This window comes from Strigops habroptila, chromosome 15 (assembly GCF_004027225.2).
Source record: "Strigops habroptila isolate Jane chromosome 15, bStrHab1.2.pri, whole genome shotgun sequence".
Taxonomy (NCBI): Eukaryota; Metazoa; Chordata; class Aves; order Psittaciformes; family Psittacidae; genus Strigops; species Strigops habroptila.
This window is the reverse complement of record NC_044291.2, coordinates 4,237,445-4,258,598: the sequence shown is the minus strand read 5'-3', so window position 1 is coordinate 4,258,598 and position 21,154 is coordinate 4,237,445. Positions and strand designations below refer to the sequence as shown.

Sequence of the window (21,154 nt, the reverse complement as noted above, 5' to 3'; positions counted from 1 at the left end):
TTAGAAGAGATTCCTTTATAGCCCTTACTGTCTCTGTATATATCCTCAACTCTGTAACAAGAACAGTTTGGCCCAGGCCACAGTGTGATCCTCCTTTGACGTAGTCTTTGCTTTATGTTCAAATTTGGATTAACAAAATCTACTAATTTAAAGGTTAATTCTAAAAGCCTGGTTTGCAGTGAGGGAATAAACAGTGATGTGTGTCAGTCTTGTGTAATGTCTATCAATAATAACAACTACTCAAAAGAGAACTTTCAATTACATGAGCATATGAACTTATTTTTTCTTCTCTTTTATGGATTTATGGAATCTCTAATTGCCAGCATTTGTGTTACTGATACTGCACCAGTGGGATGTGCAAAACCCTGACTTACACATCAGCTAAAACACTGAATTTCTTGCAGCTGGACCTGCAGGGTAGTGCATGAACCTGGATGACATCCACATTGGCAGTGAAGACATACCCATTGGGAGAGCAGAGCTGCAGGGAAAACTCTCAAGTTTGGGTTCAATAAAATACATTACCCCACCATCAAAAAAATAACTTTTTGGAGACATTATTTCAGGTGACTGCTCTGAAAAGAGAGACAATTCCTCCTCTCCTCCCCCTCCAAAAAAAACCCCAAACCACAGAGCAGAAAAGCCTCTTGTCCTCGGGCAGTTTTACATGTTCTTAAATGTTCTGAGGAAGTTAATAGCCTCGTAGTTAAAATAAGCATCAGTAAACTAGGACATGAGAGAGACTAGTTTGGTAAGGAAGTCACAGAAAGTAATAGAGAGTGATAAAGTGAAAAACTGAGCATGATAATTCCCTTCCTGAAAACTCTGTATTTGCTTTGACAGAATGTTCTACAGTTTTTGTGAAGCTTTGGTCTGTGGATCAAAAAACCCCACAGCACACTAATTCTGGCTGGATTTAGTGGTTGATAACAACATGTGAATCCCACACAATTGTCTGGTATTAATTTCTTTCAAAAACACTCAATGGAGTTGTAAAAACTTGTAGGGAAAGTATCACAGACGCAGAGATTGGGCAAGAGTGTAAGTTTGAAACTAAAGAGCAAAGTTTTCTGGATGGTCTCTAAACTTCTGTGAAGAAAACTCACGTTCTTCCATTTCTACCTTAAGTGCAGTGTAAGAAAAGCAGACACTGTGCACATGAAGCAATCAGCAAGCACTTGCAGGAGGATTAGACAATCCTCCTTTCCACAGACTGATTGGCTGCTAAAGCACTTAGCACAAACTATTTATTAGTTGCCAAAGCAACCACTAAAACAAATGGCAAAACTAAATGTCAGACTCAGTGTTTACATGGAAAATGACGGTGTACGGCTTTTTTTCTTTAATTCTGAAATGCTGGGACTGCTGTACAGATGTCACTGGTGTAGGATACCTGCTTTCAGAGGGTTACAAATGTGCAAACACCTCAGCCTCCCTTCCGTTTCCACATTACCCCCAGTTTTAACCCCTACCTGTCTGATATATCGACTTTACATCTTTTACATCTGATATAGCGACTGCTTCTAAGTAATGAAAATATATGTTAAAAGTTCTTTAGCAACTCTCAAAGCTGAATGGACTCAGCACAATGGGCTGGATTTTACCCCAATAACAAAACAGAGAATACACCTGTTTCAGATTAATGACTCCAGCCTCCTGGTAGGGCAGTAACATAAAACCTCTGGGCTCGTTATTCTCCTCTCAAGAATAACACTAGGACCTACTTGGAGGAAAAAAGAAGAAACCAGAAGGGGGTGAAGGTCCGTCCCTGACTATTGCAGAACAACCCCCCCCAAATGAGGGTTGCCCACAGCTGAGACCTGGCTGCTAAAAATGACTGCTAAATGTTAACTGTAATGAAGGGGTTCATTAAAAATGAAAAAAAAAAAAAACCCAAAATATCATGAAGAGTAGCCTTTGAGTCACTTAGTATTAGATATAATTTTCTGGATATGGTAATTATTTTAACATTATTTAATCTTTTTATACTGTTTTCCAAGACAGGATAAACATGGTATATTTCAAAGAACAAGTAACTGTTGTCTATATTCTGATTAGCACTAAGCCCTGAACTTTGCTAAACAACATTATGATTGTAAAGGACATGCACAAATTTTTCTGTACTGAGCTAGATTTGGTGTGCAAATTCTAAGGCACTTCAGTTGCTTAGAAGGTTAACTTATTTACCATATAGAACATTAAATCTTTTCTTTTGTTCTGGGAAAACGTATTGAGTTATACCTTCCAAAACAATCTGCTTAATAGCTGTACCATAAACGCTGGGCACCTTCTAGCCAACACCGCAGGAACACAGATGTCTTTTACAGCTAATTCAACTGGAAACTGTGAACAGTTAGCATACTATAAGCTCTCCAGCTACATTCTCCCTCTCTCTCTCTCAAACCATAGCAAGGCAGAATGAACAGACTTAAGCTGCTGCCAAGGAAGTTGTGTGAATCACACAGTTCCTGAAAGCGTTCAATTAAACTGCTTAAAGCTCCATTTTAAAGGCTGCTTGCAAGAGACAAGAATCTCTGCGGCGTTATGGAAGGCATGAAATCGCCCTTTGAAAGCACTATTCACAATTATATATGCAATTGGTAATTAAAGGAGACCATCTCAGCCACTAATACACAAAACATAGCTTGTTGTGAGACATTCACTTTAATCAGATGTCTGCCTCCTGTTTGAATTTACTGGAAAACCAGTTGGCAACCAAAGTGGAAAATGGACACATGGTTTTCTCCAGTACTTTGCAAATAGAAATATTGAAGGATTTAACTGTTTTTATTGAGCCTCACACTCATAAAGATACTTCAAGGGGAAAAAAAGAAACCCACAATGTCTCTGGATAAAGTAAACTGTTAATCGTCTTTTGAAAGAGAGGAAACTGAAGCTGGGTAGAAGATAAAGTCACAAAGCTGGCAAGAAAAATTAATATCCATCATCGACATAAGTAGTTATACTTTAGGACATGATGAAGACACTGTTCCCTGCACTTAAGTCCATTATAGCCTTTGGAATTATTGCCAGTGATATCAAGCTTTTTCTCCGTATTTGGAAACACATGACAACCTATAGAAGGTAGTATGTCACATGCTGAACTCAACTCGACATTAAACTGCCATTAGTAACCTAATAACTTTTTGACTGTCGGGAAAACTGAACTGGTGACTGCCCTTCTGGGCCAAGAACCTTTATTTTAACCTTAGGATCATTATGTTCAGACTCATATGCCTTAAACTATTGAGTGGAACATTAAACTACTGCCTAAATTATTTTGAGATCATCTCTTACCATTATAGTTTGCTAACTGCAAAGGATTTACTCCTGGTCCGCAATGGCTGAAGTGGAAACAATCTCAAACTCTAATCTGAATCCAAATAAAGTTGACTCACCCACTTTCAAATGTGCTGGTTTTAATTCTGCATGGTCAAGTATCTCATTACTGCGAGTTGGGTATTTTAGCTCAGAATTATTCAAGACTAACATATGACTATATTTCTATTTATTAATGCTGTGAAATAAATAATAAATTATTGCCTTCATGCTTCGTTAAACTTCAATCTGAATTCATGCTAATTTAACTGAACTTCCCCAGGAATTAATTGGGTTTTCCAATGAAGTACACTGGATTCCCTTTAGGAGCATTTTTGCAGCCACATAGGTGCAGGTCACGGAAACATTCCCGTGGGGATTACAAAATGCTGGTGGCATCCACTGCCCAACTGGCAGTAAGTGAGAACTGCCCAGCTGAGCACGAAGTACATCAGTCCAAAAGCGTGTCAAGCTTTCAAAGGAAATATTAACAGATGGACAGAGCAATAGGGATGACTCAAGACTTGGTTTCTAGTCATCATATTAATTCTTACTCTGAATAAAGCAACCTTACAGAGGATACAGGGCACTGTGGATTCAGAGGGGAAAGTTCATCCTCTCCTAATACTGCCTGATACCATACGATCACATAGTCACTTGAGTGGGTACCACGGAACACTGGGCTGATCAATATTTGTGTACTCCAGCTGAGCTCACTGCAGTGTAAAGCCAGGAGAGTTCCACAGTTCTTTGGAACTGGATTTCTAGTTGCCTTCCATAACAGCTCCAATAACGCCTAAGCCCTCGATTAAGAATTACAGAGTACTGGTGATTATCACATCCTATCTTGCTACAACCAATATTGGAACTTCCACCATCATCCTAATGAAATGTTAATATCAAAACCCTAGTGTAAAGCATTTAAACATGAGCAATATGAAGTGAAAGCCAGAAAACAGAGAAGTTTACTCATGTGTCTGCTTCACATATGGAAAATACAATCATATAAGAGGCAATGACTTAGTTTTAAGTTTCAAGTATGAAAAAGCAAATCCTCACAAGAGCAAAATCAAATATTACATGATGTGGTGGGTTGATCTTGCTGGCTTCCACATGCCCACCAAGCTGCTCCATCACTCCCCCTCCTCTGCATGATGGGGGGAGAAAATAAGATTAAAAAACCCCTTGTGGGCTGAGATAAAGGCAGTTTAATAAAGAAAAGCAAAAGCTGCACATGGAAATAGAGGAAAACAAAAAGAATTTATCCTCCTCTTCCCATCAGCAGACAACACCCAGCCACTGGGATGAAGGACCTCAGCACTTGCAGTGGTTCATGTGGAAGACAAACACCTTAACAATGAATGCCCCCCCTGCAGCCCTCAATTCTCTTAGCTTTTATTGCTGTGCATGTCATAAGGTATGGAACATCTCTTTGGCCAGCCTGGGTCAGCTGTCCTGGCTATTGTCCCCTCTCAACCTCTTGCCCACCCCCAGCCTTCTGGCCTTTTTGGGGGGGCTGGTTTTGGAGAGACAGCCTTGATGCTGCGAGCACAGCTCAGCAGTAGCCAAAACACTGGTGCCTTATCAACACCTTTCTAGCCACAAGCACAAGTTAACTCCATCCCAGCCAGACCCAATACACATCTGCACAGAGCAAGTGTTAATTAAGAACTCCTTTTGAACTTAGCTAGTTAAAAAACATTTCCTCCTGTGAACAACTTCCTCGTATTCTACACAACAATTAATAACACTGAGCATTGAGGGGGAGGGGAAGAGTGCCTTCCTGAAGAAACGTTTTCTTCCAAATTCTTATTTCTATAGATTTTACTCCTTTTTCCATAGAACTTGATTCCTTTTTCCTTATTCCTTTTCCCTAGGTTTCTAATCTCAGTCCAAGAGATTTTTATGCTACCTATTAAAAAAATCATAGAATCATAGAATAGAATCGTAAGGGTTGGAAAGGACCTTAAGATCATCTAGTTCCAACCCCCCTGCCATGGGCAGGGACACCTTGCCCTAAACCATGTAGTCCAAGGCTCTGTCCAACCTGGCCTTGAACACCGCCAGGGATGGAGCATCCACAACCTCCCTGGGCAACCCATTCCAGTGCTTCACCACCCTCACTGTAAAGAACTTCTTCCTTATATCTAATCTAAACTTCCCCTGTTTAAGTTTGAACCCAATGTGAAATCTAATAATAAATCATCTTAAAACCACTCCTCTTTGCCATCCAGGTAAACCTGTTCTCCAGAAAGGCAAAGAACAGTATATCCCTCCTCTACAGACTCTGCAAATGAAACTATTTGTAACTGATTCACTCCTCCAAAATCCCTCTGATATAAAATGGGTTTACCCATATACTTCAGTGGAGGATTTCTGTAATGAAAATTATTTCCTTACTCAAATTTTCAAATGAACTTTCGTACCTGCAAGATCTTCTTTGGAGGAAACGAGTCGAGGAGAGCTGTTACCTGGCTCAATTCTTAATGACAATCTGGAAAAGAAGATAATTAGAAGTTATAATATTAAAAGCCACCCTACCTCACTGTGGTTTTTATGATGCACTCATTGTTGCCTTATCTCAGCACTCCAACACATCTTGATCTTCCAGTGCATATGACTTCTGCCACCTCTCAAGTTTACACACTCTTAACTTGACATTTATAGGTCCTTTGTTCTGCACCAGTTTGACAAAAAGAAGTGTGGAAGGCCACAATATTAAGTAAACTTTAATGGAACAGGCTTAAACCCAAAGGAAGTAACTGCTGTCATTGCATGGCATTACACACTCAAGAGTTGTGAAGGTTTCAAGCTACAGATTGCAGTACTCAGCTGGATACAAACACCAGTGAAAGGCTTTTGTACTAAAGACATGCACAGGAGTGGGGTGGGATGGATGACAACGGATGACAACAACTTGAGACAGCATTTCAAAACCAAAGTCCTTATGCAAAACAGAACACCCATTTCAACTTGTTTCATATAACAGTTGTTCTCCAAACAGAGGCAGACAACCCTTATCCTGCGAACCTCTCACTGTTCCACAAATGCTTATTTCTTTCTTCTATTTCTGTCTGTACAAGGGAGCTGTTACTTATCCTTCCCCACATGTGATAACTGCATGTTGCAGTTTCTGCCAGCTTTGAGGAACTCATCTCTGATGTTCTTTCCTTATGTTGTTATCAAAGACATTACTCAGTTTTACTAGTCCCCTGTGGCAAGAGCCACAATTTATTTGGTCACTGTGGAAACATTTGTCTAATAAGCCCATTGCAAAAAGATACAACTGCAATTCAGTTCATGTAAGCAAATAGCTTCTCCCTTTTACAGTGATGTGGTTTGTAATGCAGTCCTTCAAAAATGCAATCTAGCTATTCAACATAGGAGGATACAGGATGTGTTAAAAGAATAAGAAATAAGTATGAGCCGAAATTTGAATGTCGTTAAATATAAAATACTCATGGTGACCCATTTAACAAAACATTGAAAATAAACTGTGAGAAAAGGGAATATATTTTGACAATGAGATGTCACTCCTCCACCACCTCCTCTCTTGTTCCCTCTCTTGCCCAGAAGGCTGGCAACAGTAGAAAACATTTTTATTTCAAAGAGATACTGATAGTCAGTACAGTCTCAACCAGCCTTGGCTTGTTTGCCACCACCCAAATTCATTTTTGCAATTCCTCTGACAGTGCATTTTCCACTGAGCAGCCCAGGTTCCACGCGTGTACACGCATGCTCTGCTCTCACCTCACTACATATGCAGAAAATGCAATACGTAGTCAGTCTTGAACATGGTTCTGTTTCACGGGAAGATTCTCTCCAGCACAGGATGGAACTACTTCTAGGACAGTAAAGCTACTTTTACACAATCCTCCTAATATTAGGGGAGTAAAAGACGAGAGGGAATAGCCTTACATGAAGAAGAAACTTAGCTGCTCCATGAGGAGGCTGAACAAAACTTATTCATTTTTCTTGAGACAAGACCTAAGTTGCAGTAAAGCAGTGCAGTCCTCAAAGCTGTCACTGAGGGCATTTCTGACCAGCATTTGTGCACAAAGCAAAAGGGGTCTGATGTATCTGGAACATTTTGGGCTGCCTGTATAGCACTTACACAGTAGGTCCAACAGCTTCTGGAAGCTTCACTGTCCCCAAGAATGTCCTGTGGAGGAGGCAGCCAAGTCACAACTATAGCTACTGATCTATACCTCTAGCGTGAGGCATCCCTGCCCATGGCTGGGGGGTTGGAACTAGATGATCTTAAGGTCCTTTCCAACCCAAACCATTCTATGATTCTATGAATCTATGACCCATATGGCTGCTGGATCACTAGAAATCTCTCTCTAACACAGCACTGTCTAGCTAAGGGAAACACTGCATACCTAGGGACAAGCACTGTCTTACACTTCTGAAGGTGGAAGAAGATCCTGCAGCAGCTGCATCTGGTACCTCTGAAGGCCACCTCTGCATCTGGTACCAGTAACGCCCTGAGATAACCATGATTAGCAATACGTTTTGGGTACAGCTGGAAAGAATCTTGATGCTTTAGGTCCTATTTTAGCCCCCTTCGTCTTCTAAACAGCAAAAGTTATAATCTCCCAGCTTCTGCAGAGAACAGTATATGGGCTGAGCAAAAAGGACCTATTATTTTTAGGTTATGACATCATTGTCAGGGGTTTTCTGGAGTGTCCCTACTTGCTGACAAGCACGAACCTAAAGCGAGCGATTGGACTGGCACAAAAATTGTGGAGAAGAGCTTTGTTTATATAAAGTGGCTGCCAAATTTCCCTTTTCAGTGTAATTGAGGTTCTCGTTTGGCAAAATGTGTGTTGGGATCCTGCCAACACATTTTAGGGCAACTATCTAAGCTTCTCTCCCCGACAGCCTGGTACTGAGATAGTTCTGTTCTCCCTGCCAAAGGTCAAGCATACATCTCTTCAGAGTACACTAATGCTGTCCCTGGCTCAAAAAGAGTGGTCACTGGAAAGAGAAAGAGACAGGAGATTCTTTTCCACTAGAAAAACTTAGAAGTCTTTGCCTTTTTAAGGCTTACAGTTTCTTCTGGCATGGGACCAGAAAATGCTATGAAACTGAAGATCCATCAGGGAAAACTGAGAGGAAAATGTGATACCAAATATTCAAAACAAAACCCAAAAACTTCTTCACAAATACAAAGATGGAAGAGGAATGAGAGTTCTCCTTCAGGGTAGTTGTGTGCAGTTTTGATGAATAGAAGCTTTAATTTAAAGCTTTATTCTGATGAAACAAACATGGCAGAAAAAGGTCAACTTCTCCAATGTACATAAAACTGCAGCAACTTCACTGTGCTAAGAATCAAATATTTCCCTCTTTTTAATACCTCTTGTGACTTTAGTCCTGATTTTCCTTTACATAGTGAAGTCTAGAAAGAAAACTCCTAAATTTGATTGAAATAGTCTCAGAAATAACTAAAGCAAAAGAAGTAGTACGAAATCTTTAAGACACATCAAATACCTTCCAGCATTATCAGCAAGGCTGCAGCTAAAGTGAAAATGATTTTCAAACTTAAACTGGAATTACTCATGACTTGCAGTTTTTCAAAGGATTATGTCATAGTATCATATACTTACAGAAACCACTTGTTTAATTTATTTTTCCTAAGATATTACGTGAAAGATATTAGTTCATGAAAGCTGTTGTATATACAATGTTAACATTGATGCATCATCAGGAAACTCCATCTAAAAACCACATTAAACAACATGACCAGTTTCTTGAACCCAAGCCAGGGACTGTAAAGCCTGTACTAACTGCAGTTCTTCACAATCGCTGCTGTAGTTTTTCTGTATTTTCATAACTTTAAAGCAGCACAGAATTTTGTGGGAAATTAGTAAATAATGACCATTTGTTAAATGTTAACACTGAGATTTAAATCTCAGGCTACTCTTAACAGAAGTCATGGATTGCTTGAGCTTTTCAAAAAGCTGTGCACGATGCTAATGTTCAATATGCATCTGTTGCACAATGCATCTCTATTTGTGAACACATACAATGCCAGGAGGCTGAGAAAAGGAAGAACATACGTATTCTATCGTTGGTACTCTGGCAGGAATTCCAATTCCATAAAGCAGATAAATTTTGCTATGAAAAAAATCATACAAACACATTCTTTTTTCCAAATAATTTTCCTACAGAAACATCACTATGCTCAGTATCTGTTATCAACCAGCCACAAAAGCACAAACCATAGTCAAGTATGATCTTTTACAGTGAACTATGTTCAGCCAATGACGTTCTGTTCCACTCCAAATCAAACCAAAGCCAAGTGATCTTTCCATTGAATTCCCCAAAATCTGAAGACAAGAATAGAACTTACTTATAATTGTCATCTTCTACAAACTTCTGAAGTTCTTCAATGTAACGAACAGACTTCAGATACTTTTGCACATGGGGCAGTGTTGTAAGATGATCTGTGGAGTGTTCAAACAGAAGAAAGATGAACATTCATGTCAACCGAAATTCATTTTTCTTTCAGGTTGGCTTTTTTTTTCTGGTTCCTAGGCTTATCTTAATGGAAACTGAGATTTTGAACATTCCTAAACAATAAATCAGGTAGAAACATGAAGAGATTTAAAAATAACAATGCTGAAGACTAAGAAACAAAGACACTAAGTTCAGAATGACAGAAAAATCCTTTGATATCTAGTCCGGAACTAGGACAGAAACACACCCTGTTGTATCTAACTTATCCTCTCCTAAAGACAACTCTTTTAAAGGCACCTATTATTCCAGAATATTATTTCTTCAAGGACACGCTTTAATTTTCATTCTCATTTCAACAAAAGCACTAAAAATTAATGCACAGCAATACAGGAAGCCACCAAAACTGTAAAAAGGAAAAGGTTAGTGACATAATGAGGTTTCTTTGTCCAAGTATTCAAAGACAAAATGAAACTCATAGCAAGAACATGGTAGCTGAATAATCCAGCTATTCAGAATCATACACTATTATGCCTAGTCCCTACCTTTGAATACTCTATAACACCCAAGCTGACAACAAAGGGCAAGAACTGAATACTTAAGCATACACAAGTGATTTCTCACCTCTTTTTCTCACAATCTAAATTCTTTTTTCCCTCTTCAAAACTCTCCAAAACTGCAGCATTTAAATGTCCTGAATTTATTCAATTATGCAGCTGCTCTCAATGTTTTCCAGCTTATTTCATGTTTAAGCAAAGACAAGACATGCTAAGTCACCAACAGCACTAAGTATTTGTCAAGAGCCCCAGACCAGCACATTTCTTGACAAAAGGCTTCACTCACAGGCTAGAATTGGGGAAATGAATTGGAGAGTAAAATGCTGTTAACAAAAAGGAGCAGCCCCCCAAGTTCCTCACTTCATCAACAAGTGAGGTATGTGGAAAAGCTTAACACACAATTTTACAACTGTTGTATAGATTGCAGTATTTGTGTTTCATTTTGTAAACGTATCATCAGTATGTCAACAATAAATCAATAATGAATTTAAGATGCTGTATGCTCCAAAGACATCATATCCACTGCAAAGGAAAGGAAACATATTAAGATAGAATTCTGACTGCCTCTGGTGGAAACAGAATATAACCCAAATGCAATAGCTGTACTTGAAAGTATGTCATTTGTAGTCTACATGTTGCAGTAAACACTGCACAACTTCTGGTATAGCTCTTACAATTAAGAATAAATGCTTATTTGCCTAATTTACTGTAAGACTGAAACTGCGTAGAAGTGGAAGCTACATCACTTAAACTGGTAATCAACTCTATCAATGTTAGCCTCTTGTGTTGCCTTTACACAGGGCTGAAACCACACAATATTGCCCTACAGAAAATTTAGTTAAGGCTTAATAGATAGAACAAAATTTACCAACCATAGTTACAGGAGACTTGCAGATCAGCTATTATTCGGAGAATATTGTTCATTTGATTGGATCTTTGTTCATTCTCCATAATGCTGCCTGAAGCGGGATACGCAGAATCAATGTAGATTAAATCCAGGAGATAAATTCCTGAAACAAACAAACCAATCAACCAACTAATCTCATGTTTCAACCAGAAATAGTTGCATCGTTTTTAATGATTAGAACAGCCAGCAACTATTGACCCCCACTGTGGTCTGGACCTACCACAAAAAGGAGAGCTTGGGATTTGCATGTTGAAAAACTTCAGAATTAGCACTTGAGTTCTATGACACCCCTTGAAGAAAGGACAGAAAAGATTTTGCTCTTATACAGGCTAATGTCTGCTATGAGCAATTTGCAGGCCCATCTCAAGGACACTAAAAAAAGAGTGAAAGCTGCTACGAACCACTGATGACGGTACAGGCAGCGTTCACGAAGCTGACAGTGAGCACAACAGCCTCTGGCCACGCTGACCAGAGTTTAGCACTGCACTGCCACTATTTACCACATTATGGTATTACTGCATGTTTCGGCTGAGGCTCCAGGCTGCATTTGCTGGAGCAACTCCACCAAGAGATGATATTTAGCTTTTGATTATGTGATGATTTTAAAAAAGCAGAAAGAAAAGGGGTTTATTTATTAATTTCTTAATTGAAAGAATGGCAGTTATTTGCCTAGGTCCAGATTTCTCAGTGATACAGAAAGATGCAAAGATGCTGATTGTTCTTACTTGTATTGCACTTTTCCAAAACACTGGCTTACGAGACAAAACATCATTTTTGGTTGGTAAAGAAGAGTATTATATACAGAAGTTACGTGTGGCAAGATGTCAGCTATCTTCATCATGATAAATATACCTCTATCCAGTGTTTGGTAGGCAGGTATTTTGCAGAGTTAAGTCTCTGTTGTATGGTACTTCTACCTTTACACATTATAAGAAAAAGGCAGACTTAAGGCTGAAATAAATCCACAATAAAGTAGAACACCTTTTACATAGTACCCATCTGCTTTTTATCAACACATGCCATTCAGTTTCACACAAACTATTTTGATTTTTAGTGGGCTTCTTTTACAGCCCTGGAACAGTCAGACAGCAATCACAAACGAAGGGGAAAATACTAACTGGGAAGTATATACAATATACAATCATCAAGCTGGAGAAAACTGGATCTTCACTGTGATTATATGGAAAGTTCTAGGTTTTAACACTGGAAAACTAAAAGATAATTCTATAAGGCAGTCTTGCAAAACTCATGAAAGCAACTATGAAAGCATAACGCAAGGCTCATCTATTTACTTCAGCAACTAACTGAATGCATTTAAATGAAGATGAGGAAGAGTACCACTCTTGCCTTTTGTGAGGATACTTTCATCAGTTTTAGTATTTCAATTGTATGAATGCAGGGAAGGAATACAGAGGCTCTGAGTGTGCGTGTAAAATCAATTTGGTTTAGGACTTCCAGCTATGCTCTCTGTTGATCAGGCCTTGGGTGCCGTCACAGGAAGGAACAAAGTTGTAATGCACAGTACTTTGTGGCTTAAGGAAGTGAAATAATCTGCTGAGGTAGCGTTATAACAATACACTTCATCATCTTCATCAGTGTGTCCTTGGCCACACGGGCATTTTGTGCCAAAGACCTCCTGAAATAAGTGAAGGCAATCACTGCATAAAGGAGACTTGCTGCTCTTTTGCCTCTTCATGGAGCCATGCGACAGCCAGACATACCCAAACTGGACAATACAAGAAAGAAAGTGTGGCGTCAGCCATTCTTAATACAGGTTTTGCTTTTCTAAAAGTGAAAAATCCCATAACTGCACAATCTGCAGGAAATACAAAGCACTTACATTTGTAATCACGTAACTTTGAACACAGGTTTGCAAACAATTTATGTAAAACTTACACAAACACAAAGCCATTGCCAGTAGTGATAAAGAATAATGAAGTGAGCCCAAATACTGGAATACCATTTACAGTAGAAATCTTTTATATAGACTTTGATATTTTGACTTCTACTGATAAAATGAGGTGCAGATCAGATTCTGCTGGATGTGCAATGCTAAAAGGAAATCACAGTTTACACAGTGAACTTACAACAAATATAACTAAGTTCCAGCAGGACTAAAACAGTCTTTTTGCATTTCAAAACTTAATGATTCTGTATAAATTAAACTAAACATCCCAAAATAACCTGCGCGTGATGATTTGTGTCACTACACACTCCATACAGCACGAAAGCTTGACCAATGGAGGCAGCTCAAAGCAGAAGCAAGCAAACTGATGGATGCCAATAAAAAATTAGACTTAATGTAATATGCTGGAATGTAGCAAAACATATTCTCTGTAAATTCACATCAAGCTCACACCTTTTCGGCAGTGTTTCTCTCCTGCCTCCTTTCAAAGCAAGAAGGATGATTAGTTTTTATTGATCTTTTCCTTAGTGTTACCAGCCTTCATCTGGGCAGTGGCATTCTGAACTCTTCCATATATATGATGTGATAATAGGAATAGATGAGAATACATTTAGTTTGCTCAGAGAAATACAAATTCTTCCCTTCAGCAAAAGACTTTAAGACCTGCTTCTCAAAGGAAAGGCTTGGGGTTGCCACATGCCAAAGAAAACACACAGTACTAGTTTTTCAAACCTTGGCTTACATTTGTGCTACTGTGCACTGAAAAAGCTCTCTAAGATGTGAAGCCATCAGGATATTTTCCAGAGGGTGAGCTCATGGGCAGCTGCTTCCACAGACAAAACATTTTCCAGTGATACTGACTTTTCTCCATTGTTAGTAGAACTAATTTTGCAGCTGGATATTGTGTGCAGACAACACCGTATTCATTAGTTTATGGCATCATGGAAATAATAACACAGCCATAGGAAAAGCATGACCAAATAATCCAGAATTAAACTTATCAACGAATTCACACTGTGTTAAGGCAACTGATTATTTTTAAATTGGCAAAAAAACCTCTAATACCCAGCTCTTAATTTTGTATTTCAGAACTCAAAGCAAGCAGTAATAGTACTGACAATTTCAAGACAAGGAAGCTGAAGTACAACAAAAAAGCGACCCTGAAATGTCAGTCAGCACCAGCCAGATCATACAGTTTGAGGGCTCCATCCTCCAGACAACAACTTCCAAGGCTAAATTTTTACTGAAAAAGCATTTATGGAGAAGTGCAGTGTTCAGCAGGATGCAAATTTAAGTCTCTGTGCCTTCATTCATAGCTAAGATGCTTCTATTACTTCTTTATTCAATACAGCTTTTGAGAAAGAAAATAGCACTGAGGCAGATAATAAATAAGCACACTTTGGAGTTGATGGGTACCAACAACATACTCGTAAGAAAAATAATCCCAAGCCTTCTGAAATCAGTGATAATTCAGCTTCACCCAATTCTGATGAGCCTCAGTGCAAGCATATAAAATGTTCATGAACAGCTACAGTGTGTGATTTGTTCCTCATTGAGACAGACTGACATAACATGTTATGAAAGACAGAATACTTTCAGTCAAGTAAATCACATGTACAGAGTTAGACCAGTGAGAAAAGCTGGATGGTATTGCTTTAAACCACAGTGGCAGAAACAAATGGAATCCTGTTTTTAACATATTTGCCTTAAATTTGGGTTCAAATTTTCTGTTCTGTCACAGATTTCTTTGACTACTTCCCACGAGTTCAGGGAGATAGATAGCACTGCTCTGCCAGAAAGACCTCAGGAAAATAAATATTATGACCAGGAAAGCTTAACAAAAGTGGATTAAGTTCTAGAAAACACATAACTATGTGCAGCTATGAAAGAGCAGCACCATTTATTCTTAACAATTCAGAAGTTCAAATATCTTTTTGTGTGTGGGGCGTGTGTTATGACAATTTGCAAGCAGAAGGTGTAATCCAAAACTTACAGTACTTAAAACTGTCTCACAAGGACACACTGTTGCAAAACTGATCATAAAAAACCTGTGCAGATATAGACTGAAAATTCACATCATTCTCAAGTGTATCTTTTTTTTTGTCTTTTATTTTTCATAATGGATCTAAAACTATCCTGTGAAATAGTAGGGCTAACAAACCCAAAATTAAGGGGTTAAAGCACACCCCTATTGTATACTTGACATATACTTTAGTGCACAGTGCTCTGCTGTGCAGTTCTGCAAATACAAGTTAGGAAACACTGCTGTATGGTATTTTTGTTAGTCAGACATTCACTACTTTACAACACAGAATTAGCTGATGTGGAAGTATTTCAGATTAGCCTCGGGACTTCCAATCTGTTATTCTTACTTAACATTTATTACAGTCTTCCACACTTGTTTGGTAAATTGTACTGTTACTGTGACAACCACAAACATACTGTGAGAGGAGAAAAAAAAAAGAAGTTAAATGTTTTAATGAACAAATTTAGTTCCCTACTGATCATCACGTACACTTTCTGAAGATATTCACAACCCAGAAGCCCCTGAATGCACAGATGCTGCAGTCTAACATGGATGTCTGGGTATTATGGAGCATTATTTCAGTACAGGAAGCACCGTCTACAAGACACGCAGTAACTGCCATGCATAACAGAAGGAAACCCATGGAAAGTAATTATTTTCCCTTCTTTCTCCCCAAAAGTTAAATAATGACACTGGCTTGATAGGAAAACCAGAAGACACAAAAATATGTTTCAAATTTGTAGTCAGCTATATTTATGAAAGCCTTTTCCCACACACAGTAGTGTGTTTGTATCATACTAAATAAAGCAGAGGGCAGCGAGAAAGCAACTTATCAATTAACTAAGTGGTAAAAAGTCCAAATCACTGCAGTCAGCAGTCTGTAAAACCAAAGACACCATTCTCAGGAGATTAGCTCATAGTCAGCAACGCCAGCAGTTTTGTGGTATCACTGGTTTCAAGACGACTGGATATTTTCCATGGACTAAGGGCTGGAAAATTTTTCTACAAACCCAAATGTATATACTGGTTAACCTTGGTAGGACTTGGCGTACTCTAGAAACAACTGAAGACAAATCTTTGCCAAGGCAACAACATGTGATTTGTAAAATATATTGCTGACGCAGTGGCCAAGTGAATGGGATCACTCACAAGGAAGTAAAGGTGGGATTACGACCAGGTTTAACGCTTCTATGTGATGCCAGGTAGCGAGAGCATGGCCTCGGTACCACACACATGCACAAATGGAGAGCTGTAATGAGGCTGAGTCAAAAAGACAAAGAACTTTCTCCATTAAAAAGGTCTGTATAATTTTTACTTATACAGTTCCAAATTCCCCAACAGGCATTCTTGCCATCCTCTGGCATCTTCGCCTGTTTATCACCAGCCTCATGAAAGTGCGAATACTCACAGTGCCACAAAAGCCTTCTTCCTAAAACACAGGTAAAAGCAATGTCTGTGATGATGTTGCTAGTAAGTTACTAAGAGGAGGAATAGCTACTATGATTGCTTTCTCAACATTATTTCTTCAACACAAGGATGAATTCAAAGAGAAGTTTTCTGTATTTCTGGTTTCAGAACCAGAAAACAGTACTTGAGAGCCACGTTACCACTCTGGGCTTGTCTATACCTGGAAAGCATAGACAAACTATTTTGGAATATTTACTCTGGAACACAGTCTATTACAGGCCCAGCATTCCTCAAGTATGATCACATCCAAATTGAGACATTCACTGGAAGAACTACTTCAGTTTTCAGTGTAAACACCATTCACCCGAATAAAACTTAGAGATCATTCAGGCAAATTCAGGGTTCAAAAGCTGTGTCAGTGCACAGTTACCTATGCAGAGTGTAACCAATACACAACAACTCCATCTCCATTAATCAAACACAAACCCCAAATTATTCAAAAATTGAAGTGAACATTCTGAAAATTATCTTACTTCAGGGAAAGCAACTAAACATCATTGCAAACAACAAATGGTATCCTGTACAATTAATTAAAATAGCTGTAGTCTGTTACCTCTGTCAGAACACAAGCTAAGATCAGTATATATTTTTAGAGAGACAATACTTCAAGTATTGAAAGACTGACAATGACAGTAATGGCAAATACATCTTTTTTTTTAAAGGGTAACATTATTAATGGAAACTACACTGCCCTTATTATAGCATATGCAGGAGTACAAAAGCAGTTCCACTCACAAGCAATAGCTTCAACAACGGGATATAATGAGCAACTACGTTATTCCTAAACAAGTCCACTGAAAGGCATGAGAATCTTTAAACTCAAGCATTCATTCAACAAAAATCAGAACTCCAGCACCTATGTAGCTTTTAATTCCACCCTCTGCCAAGAGCATCTCCTATACTGCCCGACAGTGCCCTTTTTCTTTTGGCTTCTTCTTTCCTAAAACAGAAATAATCATCACCCGAAAAAGGGAAAGGGCTCAGACCACACTGTCTTCTCAGAAGCTGCAGCACTTACTTTAGCCTCAGCTGCTAGCTTGAATATATGAACTGCTTAAACATCTCTGCTCTGACCTACAAGGAATAAAGTAACTCCCCAGCCACCTGTGATTTTTAAGAAAGCAGCATGACAAATTTCACTTTATTTTTAAGGTAGATTACAACATGCAGCTTGCAGAAAATGTTGTCTTCTTACAGAATGCAATGTTACTACATGCACAGAGGTGGCAACCAAACAGAATACACTTCATTTTGAAAAAGGGATTAAAGACAAGTGTTTCAAATCTCCTTGGCAGTGGTGAGACAACATCTGGAATACTGCAGCACAGTCCTGGTACACCTCTGTACAGGACAGACGTCAGAGTGGAGAGAAGCTGGCAAAGGACCACTGAACTGGCCCAGGAGCAAGAGCACTTGACGGTTGAGGACAGACCTAAAGCACTGGGCTTGTGCAGCCTTGTTCGCTCCATCCTAAAACCCTGCATACATCTGCACATCCTGAAATGCAGATCTTTAATTATTTTGAGGCATTCAAAAGTATCTTGCACTAGATGCTATACTGCAGTGTCGATACGTTAAAAGTGAAATAAACAGGAGAAAAAAAGTATAATTTCATAAGGCAGGTTACTTAAGATTCACTGGATATATAAACCAGAAAAAAATTACTTATTTTCACTGAAGTTTTCCCTGGGAAAGTTGGTAAAATGGAAGCTGTGAGCATTTGGGTGAGTTTAGAAAGAATCAGTGTTTTCCCTGGTCCCAGAGTATGACAACTGCCTGTTCCTTATTATAGCTCTACCCACAAATATGATTGTATAATGCTTACGTTTTTCTTCCTCAGTCATATCTATTTTGTGTCCCGAGTCGTAAGAACAAAGATTAAGAACAAAGCCAAAACAGCTTCATTTGCTAATCAGAAGAAGGATTGTAATGTCCTTCTTTTAATCAAAAGCTCAGCACTGAAACATCTACCTCAGGCAGAGTACTCAAACCATTAAACTGCATTTCATTTTTCATATTTAACATTGTTCTGTAAGGGGTTTTTTTTTCCTAGAAATAAAGGAAAATAACTAACTTTTCTGTGAAAAAAAACACATCGCAAACAAAAGTGCCAATGCTTTTAACTGCAGAGCTATGGCTTCTATGAGTGTTACAGATGTAGACCAGCCTTTCCAAACTTTATTAACCTTTCCGTGGTTTCTCAGGTCTACCATGGCTCATTTATTAGAGACTTGAAACTGAATTAATGGGTAGTATCAGTCCTGTTAGGAATACAAAGAGTATAACAGTGAGTCAGTATGACAAGCATTTTCTACTAATGCTTGGCAGAGACAGATGGAAATACTAGTGCTTCTACAGAGACGTTTCAGCATGCTTAAAAATTCACAAGTTTTCAAGGAATTGAAAGTAACACAATTTCAGCGAATTGACTTTTCAGTTTGACAGCTGATATCAAGGGCTTCAGAGAAAATAAAACATTCCTAACAGACATTCCCTCTTCCCTTTTGATATATCAAATCCTCAACCGAGCAGCCTACGATCCTGTTGTGTCTCATGCGAACAGAGGCTGTTGCTGATCTATATAAAGTTTTGCTCTTCTTCACTCAGGCACAGTGGTGACCTCAGAAGAAAATCTGTCAGAAGCAAGGATTCTAACCCAAAAGGTCACTCCAGAGCATCTGTGAACATAAGACTTCTCAGAAAATCACTGGAACGCCAAAGAAACCGGTTTAACTCAACTAACTCACTTCCAGCCATTCCTCTCATCTATGTTTAATGAACGAGGTAAAGTATTGCCATTGCTTCATCCTTAGTCATGCCAAAACTAAAAGAAGGAAACAATCCCGTGGTGTTTCCTGAATATCCTCACTCTAATGGATCACTGGAATTAGTAATTCCACCTTTGTCACTGTAGCAATGAAACCTAACATAGAAAACCAGACAAGTGAAGCACAAACGAAGCAACTTTCAAAATGAGATACCAGTGTGTGAAAGAAAATGTTACCATTAATTCAGCTGGAATTATTTTCAGGAATTTATGGCCAAAATCACCTCTGAGTGGCGCAAATCAATCTCTCGTCCACTGAACCAGTCTAAAAAGTTCTGAAGCAGCCTGGAGCTTCCTAGCAAAGCTTTCCCCCTGAACACATCACATTTTCTCAAGAGTACCATTTTCTTACTTTTATTTCTTTATTTTTCTCCCAAACCCAACCATCTCCTAATGCTTTTCCCATCTATCAGGGAAAAAAAAACCCAGAAGATTAAATATTGTAATAATGAGTCATGTAAACATTTCTAAACATAACCAGTGTCAGAAAGAAGACAGTGCTTAGAAAATGAATATAGGAAAAAGGCAAAGGTACAATAGTTGTTTTCCAGATGTAGCTTCCTGTCAGCAGTGAACTGTGGTTTAGGGACTTCCTGAGATAGATCTTGGATAAACACTTTTGTGTTTAAGTCTGGGTGGTATTTTTTTATGGTTTTTTTTTTTGAATCTGTCTGTTCACTCTTTCTTTTTCCTGCTATTCCTACACACACAGGTTTTGTTTTTGTTTTAACTTTTGGCTTCAAATGATCTTCTGGCAAACGAATTCAGCAACTGAACTGCACTGTCTGAGAAAACTAATCAGTTTGATTGCTCAAAGTTTGCCTTTTTAAGATTGGCACATTCTTATCTGTTTTGTTTACCTCGAATGTCTGATCACTGACTCAAAGTTAACTTCTCTGACCATCTGTTTTACAGTAGTTTCACTAGTTCTCAAAGCCAAGTCTAACATTGGACCTCTCCTTGGTGACTGAATTACTCTGGTGAAGACAACTGTCAGCTCTCACAGCCAGAGATAACTGGCTACTAGTACATCACTATTAGCAGGATCTGTTATTCTCCAATCCTGGATTTAAATAGAACCTGATCTCCGAGATTCTCAGTATGAAAAGCAAATGGAACAACTATGAAATGTTTTGAAAATCACATAATTCAGCCTAAAGCCTTTAACAAAAGGCAATGAACTCCACAGTATTACAAATCCAAGGAAAAGGCATTCCCATTTGGTCCCAGCAGAATGCCAATTCCATTTTTCTCTTCAATCCTTCCCAAAGGGCAAACACCTCATGTTACCCAAACAAATCTGATACCTACACTGGCACATCCATTGAAGCTCTGTGCCACCTATCGAGCTGGCACAACTTCATTTTTCCCAGTAGACAAAACTGCAACAGGCTGAAGAAATCAAGCAGCTTCATCATACACGATTTGGCATGACCTATATATAAAAGTTTCCAGGCCATTTAGCTTTAAAAACGACAGAAAGGTACTCAGCACCTCATCAGAAGGTTGATCTGTGTAATAATACGTTGTTTCCTATTCAGAAAAGAGGACAATAAAAGAAATAGGGTTTGGCTACTTTTGATCTTTCAAATACTTTTATCTATAACACAATTATGTGTAAGCGAACATTAATGACTAAAATACTCACAAGAGAAGTCTCTATTTAGTCTCTTTCAATGGGTAAAGT

The 21,154-nt window shown here is 38.6% G+C and overlaps 1 protein-coding gene across 7 annotated transcripts in view; it reads right to left on the bottom strand.

Annotated features, from left to right (window-relative positions):
- Nucleotides 1-21,154, bottom strand: part of RALGPS1 (Ral GEF with PH domain and SH3 binding motif 1) — a 78,947-nt gene that overhangs the window by 17,508 nt on the left and 40,285 nt on the right. For all 7 annotated transcript variants that reach the window (XM_030506785.1, XM_030506791.1, XM_030506788.1 and 4 more), the window contains exons 11-13: nucleotides 11,207-11,344; nucleotides 9,674-9,767; nucleotides 5,745-5,812 (exon numbers count right to left, since the gene is read on the bottom strand). In XM_030506785.1, the coding sequence (XP_030362645.1) occupies nucleotides 5,745-5,812; nucleotides 9,674-9,767; nucleotides 11,207-11,344 (300 nt within the window). The remainder of the gene's footprint in view (nucleotides 1-5,744; nucleotides 5,813-9,673; nucleotides 9,768-11,206; nucleotides 11,345-21,154) is intronic.